We start from the raw sequence: 16,646 nt of genomic DNA, 5'->3' as shown, positions 1-16,646 counted from the left end.
GCAGAACTCTCATTTGTGGACTCTCTTGGGCCCCTGGCTCTTACTTCTCATTGGCAGACTGATTTTCATTTTCCTCAAAATAATAACCACACCCTTTTCAGGTCCTTTCCTTTCAGGAAAGAATTGGCAAAATTACACAATAGTCAATAAAACAGATGTTTCTGACAGAATAGCCTCAGGTCTCCTAAATTGCTTTAATAGCTTGAGCAGCTACTTTGGACCAGTATTCCAGACTGCTCCAAGAGATCCTGCTCTTTGCTAGCCACAGGTGGTCCTGTAGGCTCTGGCAGTTTCCTTTGGACTGATAGTGTTCATGGTAAGCAATGACACTCTCCTCTGCAACTGTTTCTCAGCTGACATGATTGTCAGAGCCCAGGAAGACTGAAATGCTGGTCAAAGGTCAGGATTTTGACTGGGAAATTAGGACATGATTGTCAGGGCCCAGGAAGACTGGAATGCTGGTCAAAGGTCAGGATTTTGACTGGGAAATTAGGACATGATTGTCAGGGCCCAGGAAGACTGGAATGCTGGTCAAAGGTCAGGATGGGGAAAGGAAGTCAGCAATGGCAGGGAACATCTGCGGAAGCTTCTACTCAACTTCAGGTAAGCAACTCATTACTACTCTCTCTAGAAAAGAGATTTTAATATTTAAGGACCATCTTGTTCTTCAATCCTTAGTCTTCTTTTCTCTCTGCCTTCCTGTAGTGATCTTATGTGCTTATAATCTGGCATTTCAGTCCTTACAACTTTTACCATCCTTTAACTGAGATAGGAGAAGATAATCAAAATGCTCTGGGTCATTGTCTAGGACAAAACTTTATATAAATGGTAAAGTTTATGTACAGTGTTGGGTGGTGGCTGACTCAAGATTTTCACAGGAATCAGACACTACCCAGGCAGTGTTAACTGAAAATTAGTGATTTTGATATCAACTGAGAGCCTGTGGAACTGAGGCTGGTGCAGGTTTTGCCTTTGCAATATTGAATAAGCTGGAAGCTTGGTAAAGCTGCAGCCACAATAAACACTGGTTCTTTGGGATGGAAGATCAGAATCCTCTTCAATCTGGCTCGAGTCTCTTTATTTCTGAACAAGTGTTCCATGTTCTTGGAGTGACACTCTTAAACTATGCAAACCACTGTTTTTATAACTCCTCTTCTCTTGGCTCTTCCTTTTCATGCACTGCACACTTATGGTGTGTGGAAGTGCATGCGTTTGCACTTGGCAAAAATGGAGCTGTTTACCATGTATTACACAGCATCTTACCAGATAGTTACACTTATTTTATTAGCTCTAAGGTATCACTCCTGAAAATTCATATACTCTTCTTTTTTAGCCAATATAACAGATACTTTGTGATCTCTCTAGGGTTTTATTATTGCTCCTCTCTTAAAAAAAAAAGCAGAGCAAAGTACACATGAAACATCACTATGTTGTTGGATATGACAGGATTTCTTTTATATATATATATTTTTATTAATTACAGTTTGTTGACTTTGTATCCCAGCTGAAGCTCCCTCCCTCACTCCCTCCAAATCCTACCATCCCTCCCTCATCCCCTCCCAAGCCCCTCTCCAAGTCCACTGATAAGGAAGGTTGTCCTCCCCTTCCATCTGACCCTAGTTTATCAGGTCTCATCAGTTGCATTGTCCTCCTCTGTGGCCTGGCAAGGCTGCTCCCCCTTTCAGGGGGAGGTAGTCAAAGAGCCAGACACTGAGTTCATGTCATAGACAGTCCCTGTTCCCATTACTAAGGTCCTCACTTAGATACTGAGCTGCCATGGGCTACATCTGAGCAGGAGTTCTAGATAATATTCACGAATGGTCCTTGGATGGAGTATCAGTCCCAGAAAAGACACCTGTGCCCAGATTTTTTGGTTCTGTTGCTCTCCTTGTGGAGCTCCTGTCCCCTCCAGGTCTTTCTCTCTCCCCCTTCTTTCATAAGATTCCCTTCACTCTGCCCAAAGTTTGGTTATGAGTCTGAACATCTGCTTTGATACACTGCTGGGTAGAGTCTTTCAGAGGCCCTCTAGGATAGGCTCCTATCCTGTTTCCTGCTTTCTCCTTCTTCCAATAGCCATCCTGTTTGTCTTTCTGAGTGAGGATTGATCATCTTACCCAGGATCCTCCTTCTTGCTTGGCTTCGTTAGGTGTACAGATTTGTGTAGGTTTTCCTATATTATATGTCTAATATCCACTTTTAAGTGAGTATATACCATGTGTGTTTTTCTGCTTCTTGGGTACCTCACTCAGGATGATCTTTTCTAGATCCCACCATTTTCCTGCAAATTTCATGATTTCCTTGTTTTTAATTGCTGAGTAGTATTCCATTATGTAAATGTACCACAATTTCTGTATGTATTCCTCAGCTGAGGGACATCTGGGTTGTTTCCAGGCTACTACAAATAAAGCTGCTATGAACATGGCTGAACAAATGTCATTATTGTGTACTTGAGCATATTTTGGATGTATGCCTAGAAGTAGTATAGCTGGATCTTGAGAAAGCACCAGATTGATTTCCAAAGTGGTTGTACAAGTTTACATTCCCACCAGCAATGGAGGAGGGTTTCCCTTTCTCCATATCCTCTCCAGCATGTGTTGTCACTTGAGTTTTTTAACTTAGCCATTCTGATGGGTGTAAGGTGAAATCTCAGGGTCCTTTTGATTTGCATCTCCCTGATGACTAAGGACCTTTAGCATTTCTTTAACTGTTCCTGTGCCATTCTATATTCCTCTACAGAAAATTCTCTGTTTAGCTCTTTACCCCATTTTTTTAATTGGATTCCTTACTTTGTTGCTTTTTAACTTCTTTAGTTCGTTATGTATTCTGGATATCAACCCTCTGTCAGATGTAGGGTTGGTGAAGATCCTTTCCCAATCTGTAGGCTCTTGTTTTGTTCTGACAACAATGTCCTTTGTTTTACAGAAGCTTTTCAGTTTCATGAGGTCCCATTTATTGATTGTTGCTCTTAGAGCTTATGCTGTTGGTGTTCTGTTCAGGAAGTTGTCTCCTATGACAATGAGTTCTAGGCTCTTCCCCACTTTTTCTTCTAATCGATTTAGTGTATCTCGTTTTATGTTGAGGTCTTTGATCCACTTGGACTTTAGTTTTGTGCATCCAGTTAGACCATTTGTTGAAGATGCTGTCTTTTTTCCATTGTATGGTTTTGGCTTCTTTCTGACAGGACTTCTAAAGCATTCATCAGTTTCATATATTGTGTTTAAACTTTACTTTATTTCATGACATAGTCTCCTACTTTGGAATTCTGTTTCTCTGAGCAACGGAAAGCTATGTGCTGAGAGGTGAAATGTTTAGGACTAATAAGGAATGATTTATGAATCACCTGTCTGGGCTGTGTTGTAAACATGCATAGCAGGAAGCACATACAGAACACAAAGCTTTTCTCCCTCTGTAGGCTTTCAAGTTTCAAACCTCCTCCTGAAGTCAGTGAGTGGCTTCCTCTCAGCTCACAGATGAGTGCTGCAAAGACTGAAGAGGCGTCCACAGGCCTGCTGAAGACAAAGCCCACTACTCCAGACTGCCTGCAAGAGGTAGAAATGGGTAAGTACTTCAAAGCAATGTGAACCAAACTAAAAGGATAGAGGGGAGATTCACCAGGAACCCATAGGAGGTGACCCTCCTGCCTGTTAGCCTGTCATGGTGGGTCTCTTTAGAAGTGGACATGACTGAAGGCCTCTGTTATACTAGTTTCTCTATTGGAGTATTAAATGTTGAAGTGTTTCTGGGCAGGAGACATGAACAATAAATTTATTATAAGAGCCTGAGCCACAGTTTTGTTTTGTTTTGTTTTGTTTTGTTTTGTTTTGTTTTTGGTGTGGTTGGTTGGTTTTGGCTTTGTTTTGTTTTTCATTCTTTTCTTTAGTCTGTGTTTGGTATGTGTGTATGTGTGTTTAGCTAGCTACTTCACTCTAGTGAGTGACAGGAAGTTGCCACAGAACATGCTCCTAGTGTCCCAGGGTGAAGGAAACTCTAACAGCACAACTTTCCATATGCACAGCTGAGGATGTCATCTGTGGTGCTGGGACTTGTAGTTCTCAGATCCACTGTGCTTCAAAAGAAAGGAGGGAGGTGAGGTACCTGGGGCACTGAAACCCCTCCCCCATCCAGGGACTCCTCTGGCATATCTAGGTTGTGGTACATAATTGAAAAAAAGAATCCTGTCGAATTTATGTTTCAATCTTCAGAAAGAAAACTGTCTTCTGTATTTGAAAACTGTCTGCTTTATTCTTTTATTTTTATTTTTTCTATCTTCTTCCATTACCTCAATTTTTCTTTGCTTCCTTGTTTGGTTTAGTAAAAGTATATTGGCTTTCCTGAAATACTTAACAAAGTGTTCATACTTAACAAAAAAAAAAAAAGAGGTAGAAAAGATGTAGATCTTTTTTAGCTTAGGTTATGTTTTTATGTTTTTCATAACTGCAACCACTTTAATGAGCTGCACAGATATACATACAAACCCCATATTTCTGTGAGAGAACTTAGTCCAAAGTGAGAATTTATCACACTGGGTTTTTTTTTTTTTTTGTGATATCTGGGATTTTCCATAATAAATATTTGAGGTTCAAATTGGGGAAGAAAAAGAAGATGAAGAAGAAGAAAAAAAAGAAGAAGAGAACTTGAAGTAAAGAAAGGAAGCAATATAGGCCACATATGCAAGCCAATGAATGAATGAAAAAATAAATAGAATAACTTTCAGAAGTGAAACACCCACATGGGTGTTTTCGTAGGGGGAATATTGAAAGGAAAATTTGCATGATGCCTAACTAAAAAGAAAGCCATGGACCTTGATTACTGAATTCAGAGGACATGTTTGTTTAAAGTACAACTAGAAGAGAAAGTGTTAAGAAGTTTCTGTGGCACCAAAATCCAAAAGATGTGGTGTATTTCTTTATCAACAAACCCAAAAAATGAATTGGATTTAATATAATGAACACTCTGCTCTGTTCCCTTAAAAGGGTTCTCTCTCTCTCTCTCTCTTTCTCTCTCTTCCTGAAGAAATTGTACTAAAATGTGCTGATAGTTTTAAAACTCCATGGAAGGAACTAAAGAAATGGCTCAGAGGTTAAGAGCACCTTCTGCTTTTCCAGACTCTGATTGTGAACGTATTTCATTACATGTATAATGTGTGTTTGGCAGTGCTGTGGATGGTGCTGTTATTTTACATTTGTTTGCATTTGACAATTGCTCCTGTATAAAAGTGAAAGTTATTTTGTATGTTGACATGTTTTCCTGCAGCACTGTAATGTCATTCATTATTTTAGAGCCGTTTTAATAGACTCTTTTTAATAGAAATGTATACGTAGATATATCCATGTAGTCCTTTATCTCTATGAGGCTTGACTGTTAATTGTTATTCTTGCCCTATTCTGCTGGATAGGACCTTTAGAGTCACACTACAACAGTGAGCAGACACCTTGACCTTGTTCTGTGTTACTGGGGAAAACATTCATGCTGGCTGTAGTGGGATTTTTCTGTTGGTGTATCATAAGTACATGTCTTAATTAGGATTTCTATCACTGGGAGAAAACACTATGACCCAAGCAATTTGGGGACAAAATGGTTTATTTGATGTTTACTTCCATATCCCTGTTTATGGCTGAAGGAAGTCAGGGCAGGAACTCAAACAGGGCAGGAAGCTGGAAGCAGGACCTGATATAGGCTATGGAGGGGTGCTGCTTACTGACTTGCTCCCTGTGGCTTGGTCAGCATGCATCCCTATAGAACCCAAGACCACCAGCTCAGGGATAGCACCACCCAAAATGGGCTGGGCCCTTCCACATCAGTTACTAATTAAGAAAATGTAGAGGAGAGGAGAATATGACATAGAGATGATAGGAGCTTCACAAGACCAACAGAGCTAATTAACCAGGGCCAGGAAGGACCTGCTGAGACTGAAGCACCAACCAAGGACCTTGCATGGACTGGACCTAGGCCCCCTATGAAGATAGAGCTGATGAGCAGTTCAGGTCTCATGTGGGTCCTCTAATAAGGGGAGAAGGGGCTCTCTCTGACATGGACTCTCTTTCAGTTACTTCACCCCTTGTGGGGGGACAAACTCAGCTCTGATATGATTTGATGAGCTGGGGTAGACTGTGTGGGGGTTCCCCCTTGCTGAGGAATAGGGGAGGGAGATGGAGAAGAGGAAGGGAGGATAGGACTAGGAAGTGAGGAGAGATGGGGCTAAAACCAGGATGTAAAGGAAGGCATGGAGAAGGAAGGAAGGAAGGAAGGAAGGAAGGAAGGAAGGAAGGAAGGAAGGAAGGAAGGAAGGGTAGGAGGAAAAACAAAAGATAGAGAGCAAAAGAAAAAAAAAGAAAGAAAGAAAGAAAGAAAGAAAGAAAGAAAGAAAGAAAGAAAACACGAGAAACACACACATTTACAACACATAATAAAAAACCACAGGGTTTCTCTGTGTAACACAGCTCACTCATCCTAAACTCTCTTTGTAGACCAGGCTGTCCTTGAACTCACAGAGATTCCCCTGCCTCTACCTCAGAAGTGCTGAGAATTAAGGCTTGTGTCACCACAACCACAGGAGATGTTTTCTTAATTGAGGTCCCTTGTCTCAAATGACTTTAGCTCTTTTCAAGTTGACATATAACTACCCAGGACAAAACCATTTTTTAGGGTAAGGAAGTGCCTTTAATTCCTATCGAAGGAACTTTAAATTACATTGCATTTTGCACATGCTTTTGCTGATTTTACTGAAATGCTGTTTTTAATTTTCTTATTCTGTTAATATGTTGAAGTCCATGTACTTTGTTCATTAGAGTTAGTTGCTTGGTTGGTCACTTAAGAGTTAGTTGGTTGTTCAGTTAGTTAGTCAGTCAGTGAGTTGTTAGTTAGTTAGAAACATAGACAGATTGAAAGAATGGAGTCTAACTTAGTTCTCTCAGCCTCTTACTCAATTTTAGCCAAAATTGGTCTTGAACTCCTGACTCTCCTACCTCTACTCCCCATGTACTGGAACCACAGTCCTGTGCCACCACACCTGGCAGGTTGCTTTTATACTTTTATTATTATAATGTTCCCCTAGGTCCTAACCAGGCCTGTTCTTACAGAACTAAATCTGTATGTAACCTTATTGTCGTCCCTTTTCATCCTGAGCTTCACTCATTCTGTTTCTTGCTCTTTGACTGGCCCTTAGTTCAATAACTGGAAGACTCTGGGCAAAATTCTGTTTCCCTTTCCTCTAGTCTTCTGGGAGTTAAAGACAGCATATATGGACTGAGAACGTTGGTAAAGGGGGTTTTCGCTAGGGGAGTGAAACCCAAATCTACAGGGATTCTGGGTAAAATTATCTTTTTCTGAGATATCTTTTTTCTAAGATTCATGTTCTCATGTTTATATTTTCAGGTAAAAAGCTCCAAGGAAAATGTCTCAGCATCACCTCTCCTGAGTCTCGTGCTAAGCTTTACTGCTGCTATGCAGTGATCACAGTCCTCACTGTAGCAGTAATTGTGCTTTCTGTTGCTCTGTCAGGTAAGTGACTTATGCTCCAAATTCTGTAACATGCTGTCCACATTGACATTGTCAATAAATACTTACCGACCACTGTGAGCCAGGCACTGTGGGAAGGGCTTGAAAAAACACAGTGGAAATTCCTGTTCTCTGGGAACTCAAGCTCCAGGAGGAAGCTGTAGTGAAGGAACAGTACAGGCTGTAGCATGAACAAGAGGCCAGGCTCAGCATCCTTGGGAAGAACATATCAGCAAGCTCTAGACAGAGATGCAGGAGACAATAGTCCACCTGGGGTAACAAGGCAGAAAACAAGAGCAATACCCAAAGGAGGAACCTCAAGGAAGTGTGAGGACAGAGAGGAGTAATATGGCCAGGAAGATACAGTGGCTCTCTCCATTACCCATGGTTTTAGTGACCATGTTCAGTAGTGTTTTCAGCATATTAAATGGACAGTTCCTGAAGTAATCAATTTTTAGGATTTTAGTGCCACATTGTTCAGAATAGTGTGATAAAGTCTCGCACTCTCCTCTTAGGCACGTGAACCATCCTTTAGAGCAACATGTCCACACTGTATATGCTACCTTCCCAACAGTTCTCGCTGCTATCTCAATCATCAGGCCAACTGTCAAAGTAGGTGTCCATACAGAGTGCTTGTTGCTGTAGCAACCCCCACTGTAGGAAACAATCATCCAAAGCACAAAAGTGATGATATTATAGAAATCAATGCACTTCCAGGGAGCCCTGCTGTCAGTGAGCACCTGAGAGGAAATGGGACTCAGACCCAGGGTGGGAGACCTTTAGATAAAGGCCTCTTATGCTCAGGAGAGGACTCCTACAGATCAATTAGGAAAGCTACAATCAAATTCATACCTCACAGCTGAGCACAAGAGGGGAGGTCAAAAAGAGACAAGACAAGCTTGTTATAATGCATTGTGTTCTCTAAATTTTAGTAAAAAAGACTGAACAGGCCCCAGTGAAAAACACCTATGCTGCTTGCCCAAGACACTGGATTGGATTTGGAAATAAATGTTTTCATTTTTCTGAATCCACAAGTAACTGGACCTTCAGCCAGACCTCCTGTGTGGCACAAGATGCCCAACTTGCTCGATTTGACAACCTGGAGGAGCTGGTAATGATCAGGGATTGGGTTGTTTCTTTGTTCTGTTGAATATGTATTGCCTGGAGATAGGGAGGGTAAAGATGAAGTATGAGAATGTTTCCCACCTCAAGCAGGTGGAGACATGGGGAACATGTGAGTGTGTGCTGTTTGTGATGGTCACACACACCTGCATGAAGCTCTGAGACATTGAAGAAACATTACCACATGTTGTGCTCAGAGTCAGTCTGAAAGGTCAGAGGTGCCATTTTACCGAGATACCTGGTGGTCATGAGTGTTTTTCTCCAAGCTGGCACATGTTGTATACTTAAGGTGACAACTCTTAAGAACAGCAAGGGGTGGCTTAGTCAGGGACCATGCCAGCCACACTGGGGTGTGTCATTAAATTTGGTACTTTAATAGAAATGAGGTACTTTAGAATTACAGATGTCAAGTGGGTCCACTGAGAGCTGGAGGCTCTTACACCTATGTGACCCTCAGTTACACCCTTCTGACATCTCTAGAGGGAGCTGTGGCGTGGAGAGCCTCAAGGATTATCTGAAACAGAGAGACACATGTATTTGCTTTCTGTGTTTCATGACAGGGTTTCCTAAGTAGATACAAGGGGACTTTGGACTACTGGATCGGCCTGCACAGAGAGTCTCCACAACTCCCTTGGAGATGGACAGACAACACTGAGTATAACAGCATGTATGTTCGCAGATAGTTCTTGGATTAGAGCACAATGTTTTACTAGAATTGTAAATCACAGACCCAGTCACGTCCATTATTAAAGCCATTTCAGCAAGTTAATAAATGGGTTTCCCACTGTATAAAATGCCTCAAAGCAGAACTGAAAATCCCCCTCTGTGAGGCCACCATGCCTGCACTTCATTTGAACATGTCAGCAAGCACCAGTCAACTGTTTTGTACACATGTTACAGGGTTCATCATGAATGAATGACAAAGGTGTGGTGTTCATAAGAAAGCCTGGAAATACAAAAACTGCCAGGTGCAAAACTGGCACAGAACTGTCTTTTTTTGACGACATTCATGTTACAAATAAGCAGGGAGATGGGCGAGATTTCGTTGTAGGAGTGATTGCAGTTCTGGGCTCTGCAGACTTACTGCTTTTGGTTTCTTTTCAGGTTTCCCATCCGGGGAGTGGAAAATTATGCCTACCTGAACAACAATGGGGTCAGCAGTGCCAGGATCTATGCAGACCGAAGATGGATCTGTAGCAAACCCAACAGCTATACCCTCCAGTGCTAAAATCCTTTTTCTTCTTTCTAGCCTTTGCCAAAAGATGCTTTTAGCCTGTCATCTACAGTTGCTTCTCTTTCACATCTTCCCACATTGCTATCAAAAGGAACTTAGAATATTCTTGACATCCCAAATGAAAACCATCTTGAAGAAGTGTACATACAGGGGATTAGAAGAACATGGATGAGAGTCTAACATAGATGTCGGCACTCAGACCTTAAGTGTAAAGTACAATTGTGTTAGTGAATCCCACTTTTACTTTTGTGCAGAGAAGTCTTTCTTTTGAGTCTATGAGACCACAGAAATGAGTTCCCAAAAGTGTGTGTGGATGTTATATGGTGACAGATACCTGTAAGGTGAGCTACTTAAGGGTTGAAACAGGAGAGTCACAGGTTCACAAGTGAGAAGTGAAGCTCCCATAATGATAGGAAAGATAGGAATCTGTAGCATCTGATAATTTGGGAAACATATTGTACGTTCCTTTCAAAATTTATATCAACACACAGAAAATTTAAAATTTAAATGAATTTGAAATTTAAAATGTATTTGAAACTAAAATTTAATTTATGCTCTTTAAAACATAAGAGACCCTGGCAAAATTTTCTTCATTTTTTAATGTTTTTACTTCCAGTTTTATATTTATAAGTATAATTATATAATTATACTGTTCTAAGTATAATCCATTTCATAAACAAATGCGATTTTAATTTCACCACATTTATCTATTTATTTATAAATCACAGTTTATTTTCTATGTTTTTTATATTTCATTATTTATTAAATTTTTATTTTTATATTAATTACAGTTTATACACCTTGTATAAACTTTATACACCCAGCTGTACTCCCGTCCCTCATCCCTTCCCAATCCCATGAGATGAGGGAAGGAATCCAAATAATCCAATTAAAAAACGGGGTACAGAGTTAAGCACAGAATTCTCAGCAGAGGAATATCAAATGGCAGAGAAACACTTATTCAAGAAATGCTCAAAATCCTTAGTCATCAGGGAAATGCAAATCAAAACTACCCCAAGATTTCACCTTACACCCATCAGAATGGTTAATTTCACCATTTTATTGGATTTATTTCACATCAAATTGGAGTTAAACTCCTTAAGTACTCAATACTTAATTTTGCACTAGCATGCATGTTATTGGGTCCTAAAAAGAAAGTATTTAAAATCTTTATAGAGTTAAATACACTGAACTGATGAGTCCCAAAAAGGACAAAATAACAGGCTACAAAGCATCTCCTGATCTTTCATCTCTTTCTCTCCGTTTTGTTCTGTAACGGTTTGATTTGCCAACAGGGGGTGGGGGCATGTATCCATGGTAGACCTCCTGGTCTCTGAGAAAAAAAGATGAGGTGGGGAAAAGGAGGAGAGGGGAGAGGGAGTTGGGAGGGGAAAGGAGATAGATGGGTGATGGAAGTGGGAGAGTGGGACTGGGAGGAAAAGAGAGAGGGGAAGCTGTGATTGACATATAAAGTAAATAAACAAAACAAAAAAGAGTACATTTATATCTATTTGATGTGTGCTTATTGTTTGTATAAATGTGTGTTTGTGTGTGTGTGTGTGTGTGTATGGAACTGGAGTTAAAGACTGATGTGAGTGGTCATGTGGGTGCTGGAAATGGAACCCAGGTCTTTTGCAAGAACAAGTACTCCTAACTACTGAGCCATCTCTCTAGCCTCTCTTTTCTTCCTCTCTTTTCTTTTATTGGTAGAGCTGAGCAAGCCTTGGGGAAACAGCATGTATCCAATTGCCAGCAAATTTCATGACTACCTCGTTTTTAATAGCAGAGTAGCATTCCATTGCATAAATGTGCCTCAATTTCTGTATCCGTTCCTCCATTGAGGGACATCTAGGCTGTTTCCAGATTCTGGCTATTACAAATAGAGCTGCTATGAACAAAGCTGAGCAAATGTCCTTGTTTAATGGTGTGGCATCTTTGGGGTATATTCCCAGGAGTGGTAGAGCTTGATCCTGAGGTAGTACTGTTCCCAATTTTTGGAGAAAGCACTAGATCCAGATGAATTTCCAAAGTGGTTGTACAGGTTTGTATTCCTACTATCAGTGGAGGAGGGTTCCTCCTTTAACATGCTTCTCAGCATGTTGTCACTTGAGTTTTTGATCTTAGCCATTCTGATGGGTGTAAGATGGAATCTTAGAGTCGTTTTGATTTGCATGTCACTGATGACTAAGGATGTTGAGCATTTCTTTATGTGTTTCTCTGCCATTCGATATTCCGCTGTTGAGAATTCTCTGCTTAACTCTCTACTCCCTTTTTTAATTGGATTATTTGGGTTGTTGGTGTCTAATTTCTTGAGTTCTTTATATATTCTGGACAGTAATTTTCTATCAGATGTAAGGTGGATGAAGATCTGTAGGCTGTCATTTTGTTCTGTTGACATTGTCCTTTGCTTTACAGAAGCATTTTAGTTTCAGGAGGTCCCATTTATTAATTGTTGATCTTAGAGCCTGAGCTGTTGGTGTTCTGTTCAGGAAGTTAAAGATCATCCTGAGTGAGGTAACACAGAAACAGAAAGACAGACATGTTATACACTCACTTATAAGCAGATATTAGCTGTATAATATAGGACAGCCATACTAAAATCTACAGAAAATCTAAAGAAGCTATATACTAAGGAGGATCCTAGGAAAGATGCTTAAATCTCATTCAGAATGGCAAACAGGATAGACATCAGAAGTGGTGGGAGAGAGGAATCAGGATGGGAGCTTACTATAGAGGGTCCTCTGAAAGGCTCCACCCAACAGGGGATTGAAGCAGATGCTGAGAATCACAGCCAAACTTTAGGCAGGGAAAGCCATGCCTTTCTACCTCAGTGATCCAGATTAGAATTGGATTATCCTACTTCAAATTAAGCAAAAACACTTCACAGATGAATTCTCTATTTTAGGGTTTTACTTAAATCCAGATGTAGTCAAGTGGACAGCCAAGAATACCCATCACATGGGCCATGCAGCTGTAGAAGCAAAGGTCCCAATGGTGGACAGTTTCAATTCTCCTTGAAACATGAAACCTCTTGGTTCCTTCCTGGCCAGAGTTCAGAAGCCAGGAAGAGCTCTGGTTTTCTTATCTTCTAAGCAAGCTGCCTTCCTGCCTGCTGTGCAGGAGGTGTAGCTGACACTAAGCATGTCTTCTGAACAGCTTTAGAATTGTGGCCCTAGGTTTTCAAGGCAGAAATACATTGTAGGAATTCATCAGTGTTAGCCCATCACTTAAATGAATGCTACAGTAGCCTTTGAGGCCATTGAAGATATCAGTGTTCCTTTGAGGCCTGTGAGTCTTTCTTGCCCCAGGGGTCATTGGCCACTGCCTCTGTTCTTGAGGACAAAGGGAAAAGAAGCAAGCATTGAAGCAGAGAGAGATGGGGATTGGTGGGAGAGAAAGGTGGGATTGGCAGATGGGTTATATATCTGAAGCACCTGGCCCAGGTGATGACATAGGATGCTGATGGTGACATAGGACCTTCTCAGAACCCAGAAGGCCCCTGAGGGCAGGCCAATTGAATTTCCTGCACAAAATAATATTCCTCTTGTTTAATTACAAAATGGAGAGCTAGGGTTGGGTGGTAAGGCTGAAATGAGGATGGTGGACTGTCCCTCATGCAAGGCAAGTTAAAGTATATAAGTGTAGGTTCACTGGAAGCAACTCTTAGTCACCATGCAAGAGAGAGAGAGAGAGAGAGAGAGAGAGAGAGAGACTGTGCTGGTAGAGATCTATCTCACCCAAGAGGAAAAGGTCCTAGATGAAGGGTTTCGATATAAGTTGGGGAGAGCAGTAGGAAATGTTAACACCAACAAGAAGGGAAGCCTCACCAATCAGCCAGTGTTACATTGGTGAACGAAATAGGCACAAATAAACAAAGATGTTGTTTGAGGTTTTTACACATATACAGAACTTCTTGGTTGCTGTTTTTAAAAAGTATCCTATTGAATTAATTTATTCAAAACTACCCTTAAGACCCAAAGAAATAAGGGAGCAGTAATTATATATTACATTTAATGCATTAATCCTGAAATTATTGCTGATGGATGTAAAGATGTAGAATGAAAACAGGCTAAAGAAATCTCAGCCACCAAGAAAGCTCCCTAGAAGATCTATAAAGGAATCCTTTAGCCTGAAGATGATGAGAAACACAACGAAGAGACCATGAGGAAGAAGAAAACCATGCTTGAGGACATATGAGAGATGGAGTGAGATTGTTTGATAGTGAAATAGATGTTTTTTTAATTTTTGAAGACACGAATGAACCTCATACTGTTTTTCTTTTTCTTTTCTTTTTTTTATTATTTTATTAATTACAGTTTATTCACTTTGGATCCCCCCATAAGCCCCTCCCTCCTCCCCTCCCAGTCCCACCCTCCTTCCCCCTTCTTCACGCATGTCCCTTCCCAAGTCCACTGATAGGGGAGGTCCTCCTCTCCTTCCTTCTGATCTTAGTCTATCAGATCACATCAGAAATGGCTGCATTGTCATCTTCTGTGGCCTGGTAAGGCTGCTTCCTCACTCAGGGGGAGGTGATCAAAGAGCAGGCCACTCAGATTATGACAGAGGCAGTCCCTCTTCCCATTACTATGTAACCCACTTGGACACTACACTGCCATGGACTACATCTGTGCAGGGGTTCTAGGTTATCCTCATGCATGGTACTTGGTTGGAGTATGAGTCTCTGGGAAGACCCTTGTGTTCAAATTTTCTAGTTCTGTTGCTCTCCTTGTGGGGTTCCTGTCCTCTCCCGATTTTATTATTGTTTTTCATGACACACGTATTAGTTTTCATTCCCACCATGGTGAGCAGATTTCCTTTCCTTCATATCCTCCTCAAAGTGTCAACTCTTGTTTGGCAGTTGGCAGTGGGTGGGGTTTAAGCACCTAACCCTGACTTTTGTGGAGGCTTCCTGTCATAATAAATGTTGACTCTGATCTCACAAGTGGGTATGCGCAGCTGTAATAATCTTAATCAGACCTGATATTTTCAGCCTGTTGAGATACAGTAAGTCATGGCTTCCTGGTGAAATTTCACCTCCATAGCTTGAGTTCTTGAGATTATTTCGGTAAGAACCTATCCAATAAGAAGTTATTGCTGAAACAAAAATGACATAAATAGCTATTTTTTTTTCTTCTTAAAGTAAGTCTCTTGTGAAAATATTTCTACCTAGGTATCTTTCTGATCACTTGATTTCAGATCTAACACCCACGTGTGCTAAATTGACCCATGGAGGAGGACTCAGCTCACCCTAGCAGCATCAGAAGGCTGATGTCAATACTATTCTAAGAGGCTGTGTGCACATTATCAATTATGAGAATATTCCCCTCAGATTTGAGCTCTGATGGGGTCATTGTTTCCAGGTGACAGATTTCTCCTGTGTTCTCATCTTCTCACAGAAAGAATTCTCCCAAGAGAGTTTGAGCACAAGTTTGTTTAACAAGGCAAAGTAATGCTGGAATGTACAGTACACTCCAGAGCAAGGTTGGAGCAGGCTGGCCTGGAGGTGGGCAGCAGAGCACTGCACTCTGCATAGTGCAATTTACAGATGGTTCTTACGGTCCCAACTCCATGATGTCATTGGTAAGTTCCCATCTGGGGAATTTCCTCTATCTTCCATTAAGGAAATTGTCCAGAGCCAAGATGTCCACACAGTTTTTCTTCCATGCTCATTAGCATATTCACTGGTGGCATGTATAGTCACTGGGAAAGTTCTCTGGTGCCTAACTCTCCTACTGGAGCTTCAAGGGTGTGTGAGTATAAAGGAGCATTGCAAACCTCAGGAGACACAGCAACCTAGACACAGCTGTAGCTCCCTTGATGGCCTTTCTGGTCAGGATGTCCCTAACTAGAAAGAGATGGGTATGTATGTCCCTGGCTCCCTCCTGCTCATACCTACTCAGCTCTTAACGGCTGCAGATATTGCTCTTGTTAACCCTTGATGTATAGTACTGCTTCTCTCTGAAAGGTTTTCCTAGAGATTTTTTTTTCTCTAGGAATTTCACAAACGCATTGTTCTCTGGTGTTAATATAATAGAAAGTTATGATCAGCAAGCAGTCAAGTATTTCTTTCTGACAAGTAAGAATACTGAGATTTTCTGATGGCTCAGAAATGTGGTTAGGAACATTGATAGCTGTTGTAGAGGACCTGTGTTTGATCCGGCACCCAGACTGCAGCTTGCAACCATCTGTAACTCCATCCCAGGGGACCCGACTCTTCCCTCTTGCTGTCAAGGGCACTGCATGCACATGGTGGACAAACACAGATAGGAGCAGAACATCCGGACACACAAAATAATTATTTAATTTAAAAATTATTTTAATTGAGATTTTATTTGGACACAGTATATGCTTCAGTTGAATTAATTGAATTTCACATTGAGTGATCAGGATCTGACAACGTTCATTTTGACAGAAATTTTATTATGCCCCTTTACATAGTCAATTCAACCTTATTCTCTTTTGATTACTATAAATGGAAACGTGGCAATATTTTTCACCTAGAAAAATGAACACCCGAGAGAGTTATCAGAATAAACACGTACTTTATTATATTATTCTAACTGAAGAGTATAAAGATATCATTTATTTTCTACTGAAACATCAAAATATTAAGCTGCATACTTCCTACAGTTGCTGCATGCACCGTATACTATAGAGAAGTGTGGAAAAAGAAATGATGAATTAAAGTAATAAATTAAAACGGAGAGGCCTATGGAACACGGGAAAGAGAGAAGTCCCTGTCTTGGTACATTGTTGTTGCCATGACAGGAAACTTTCCCAGCCACCCCAGGTT

The 16,646-nt window shown here is 40.9% G+C and overlaps 1 protein-coding gene across 2 annotated transcripts; it reads left to right on the top strand.

The window, feature by feature from the left end:
- Window positions 1-494: 494 nt before the first annotated feature.
- LOC110544890 (C-type lectin domain family 2 member D11-like) lies at window positions 495-11,361 on the top strand. 2 transcript variants are annotated; one of them, XM_060384266.1, is made up of 6 exons: window positions 495-603; window positions 3,413-3,558; window positions 7,375-7,500; window positions 8,430-8,608; window positions 9,180-9,286; window positions 9,724-11,361. In XM_060384266.1, the coding sequence occupies exons 1-6, from the start codon at window positions 497-499 to the stop codon at window positions 9,845-9,847; spliced, it is 789 nt and encodes a 262-aa protein (XP_060240249.1). In that variant the 5' UTR covers window positions 495-496; the 3' UTR covers window positions 9,848-11,361. The 2 variants fall into 2 exon arrangements, with proteins under 2 accessions (XP_060240249.1, XP_060240250.1); XM_060384267.1 differs by lacking the exon at window positions 7,375-7,500.
- The last annotated feature ends 5,285 nt before the right edge of the window (window positions 11,362-16,646 follow it).

This window comes from Meriones unguiculatus, chromosome 5 (assembly GCF_030254825.1).
Source record: "Meriones unguiculatus strain TT.TT164.6M chromosome 5, Bangor_MerUng_6.1, whole genome shotgun sequence".
NCBI lineage: Eukaryota > Metazoa > Chordata > Mammalia > Rodentia > Muridae > Meriones > Meriones unguiculatus.
Note: the sequence above shows the minus strand (reverse complement) of the source record. Positions and strands in the feature narration are given on the sequence as shown.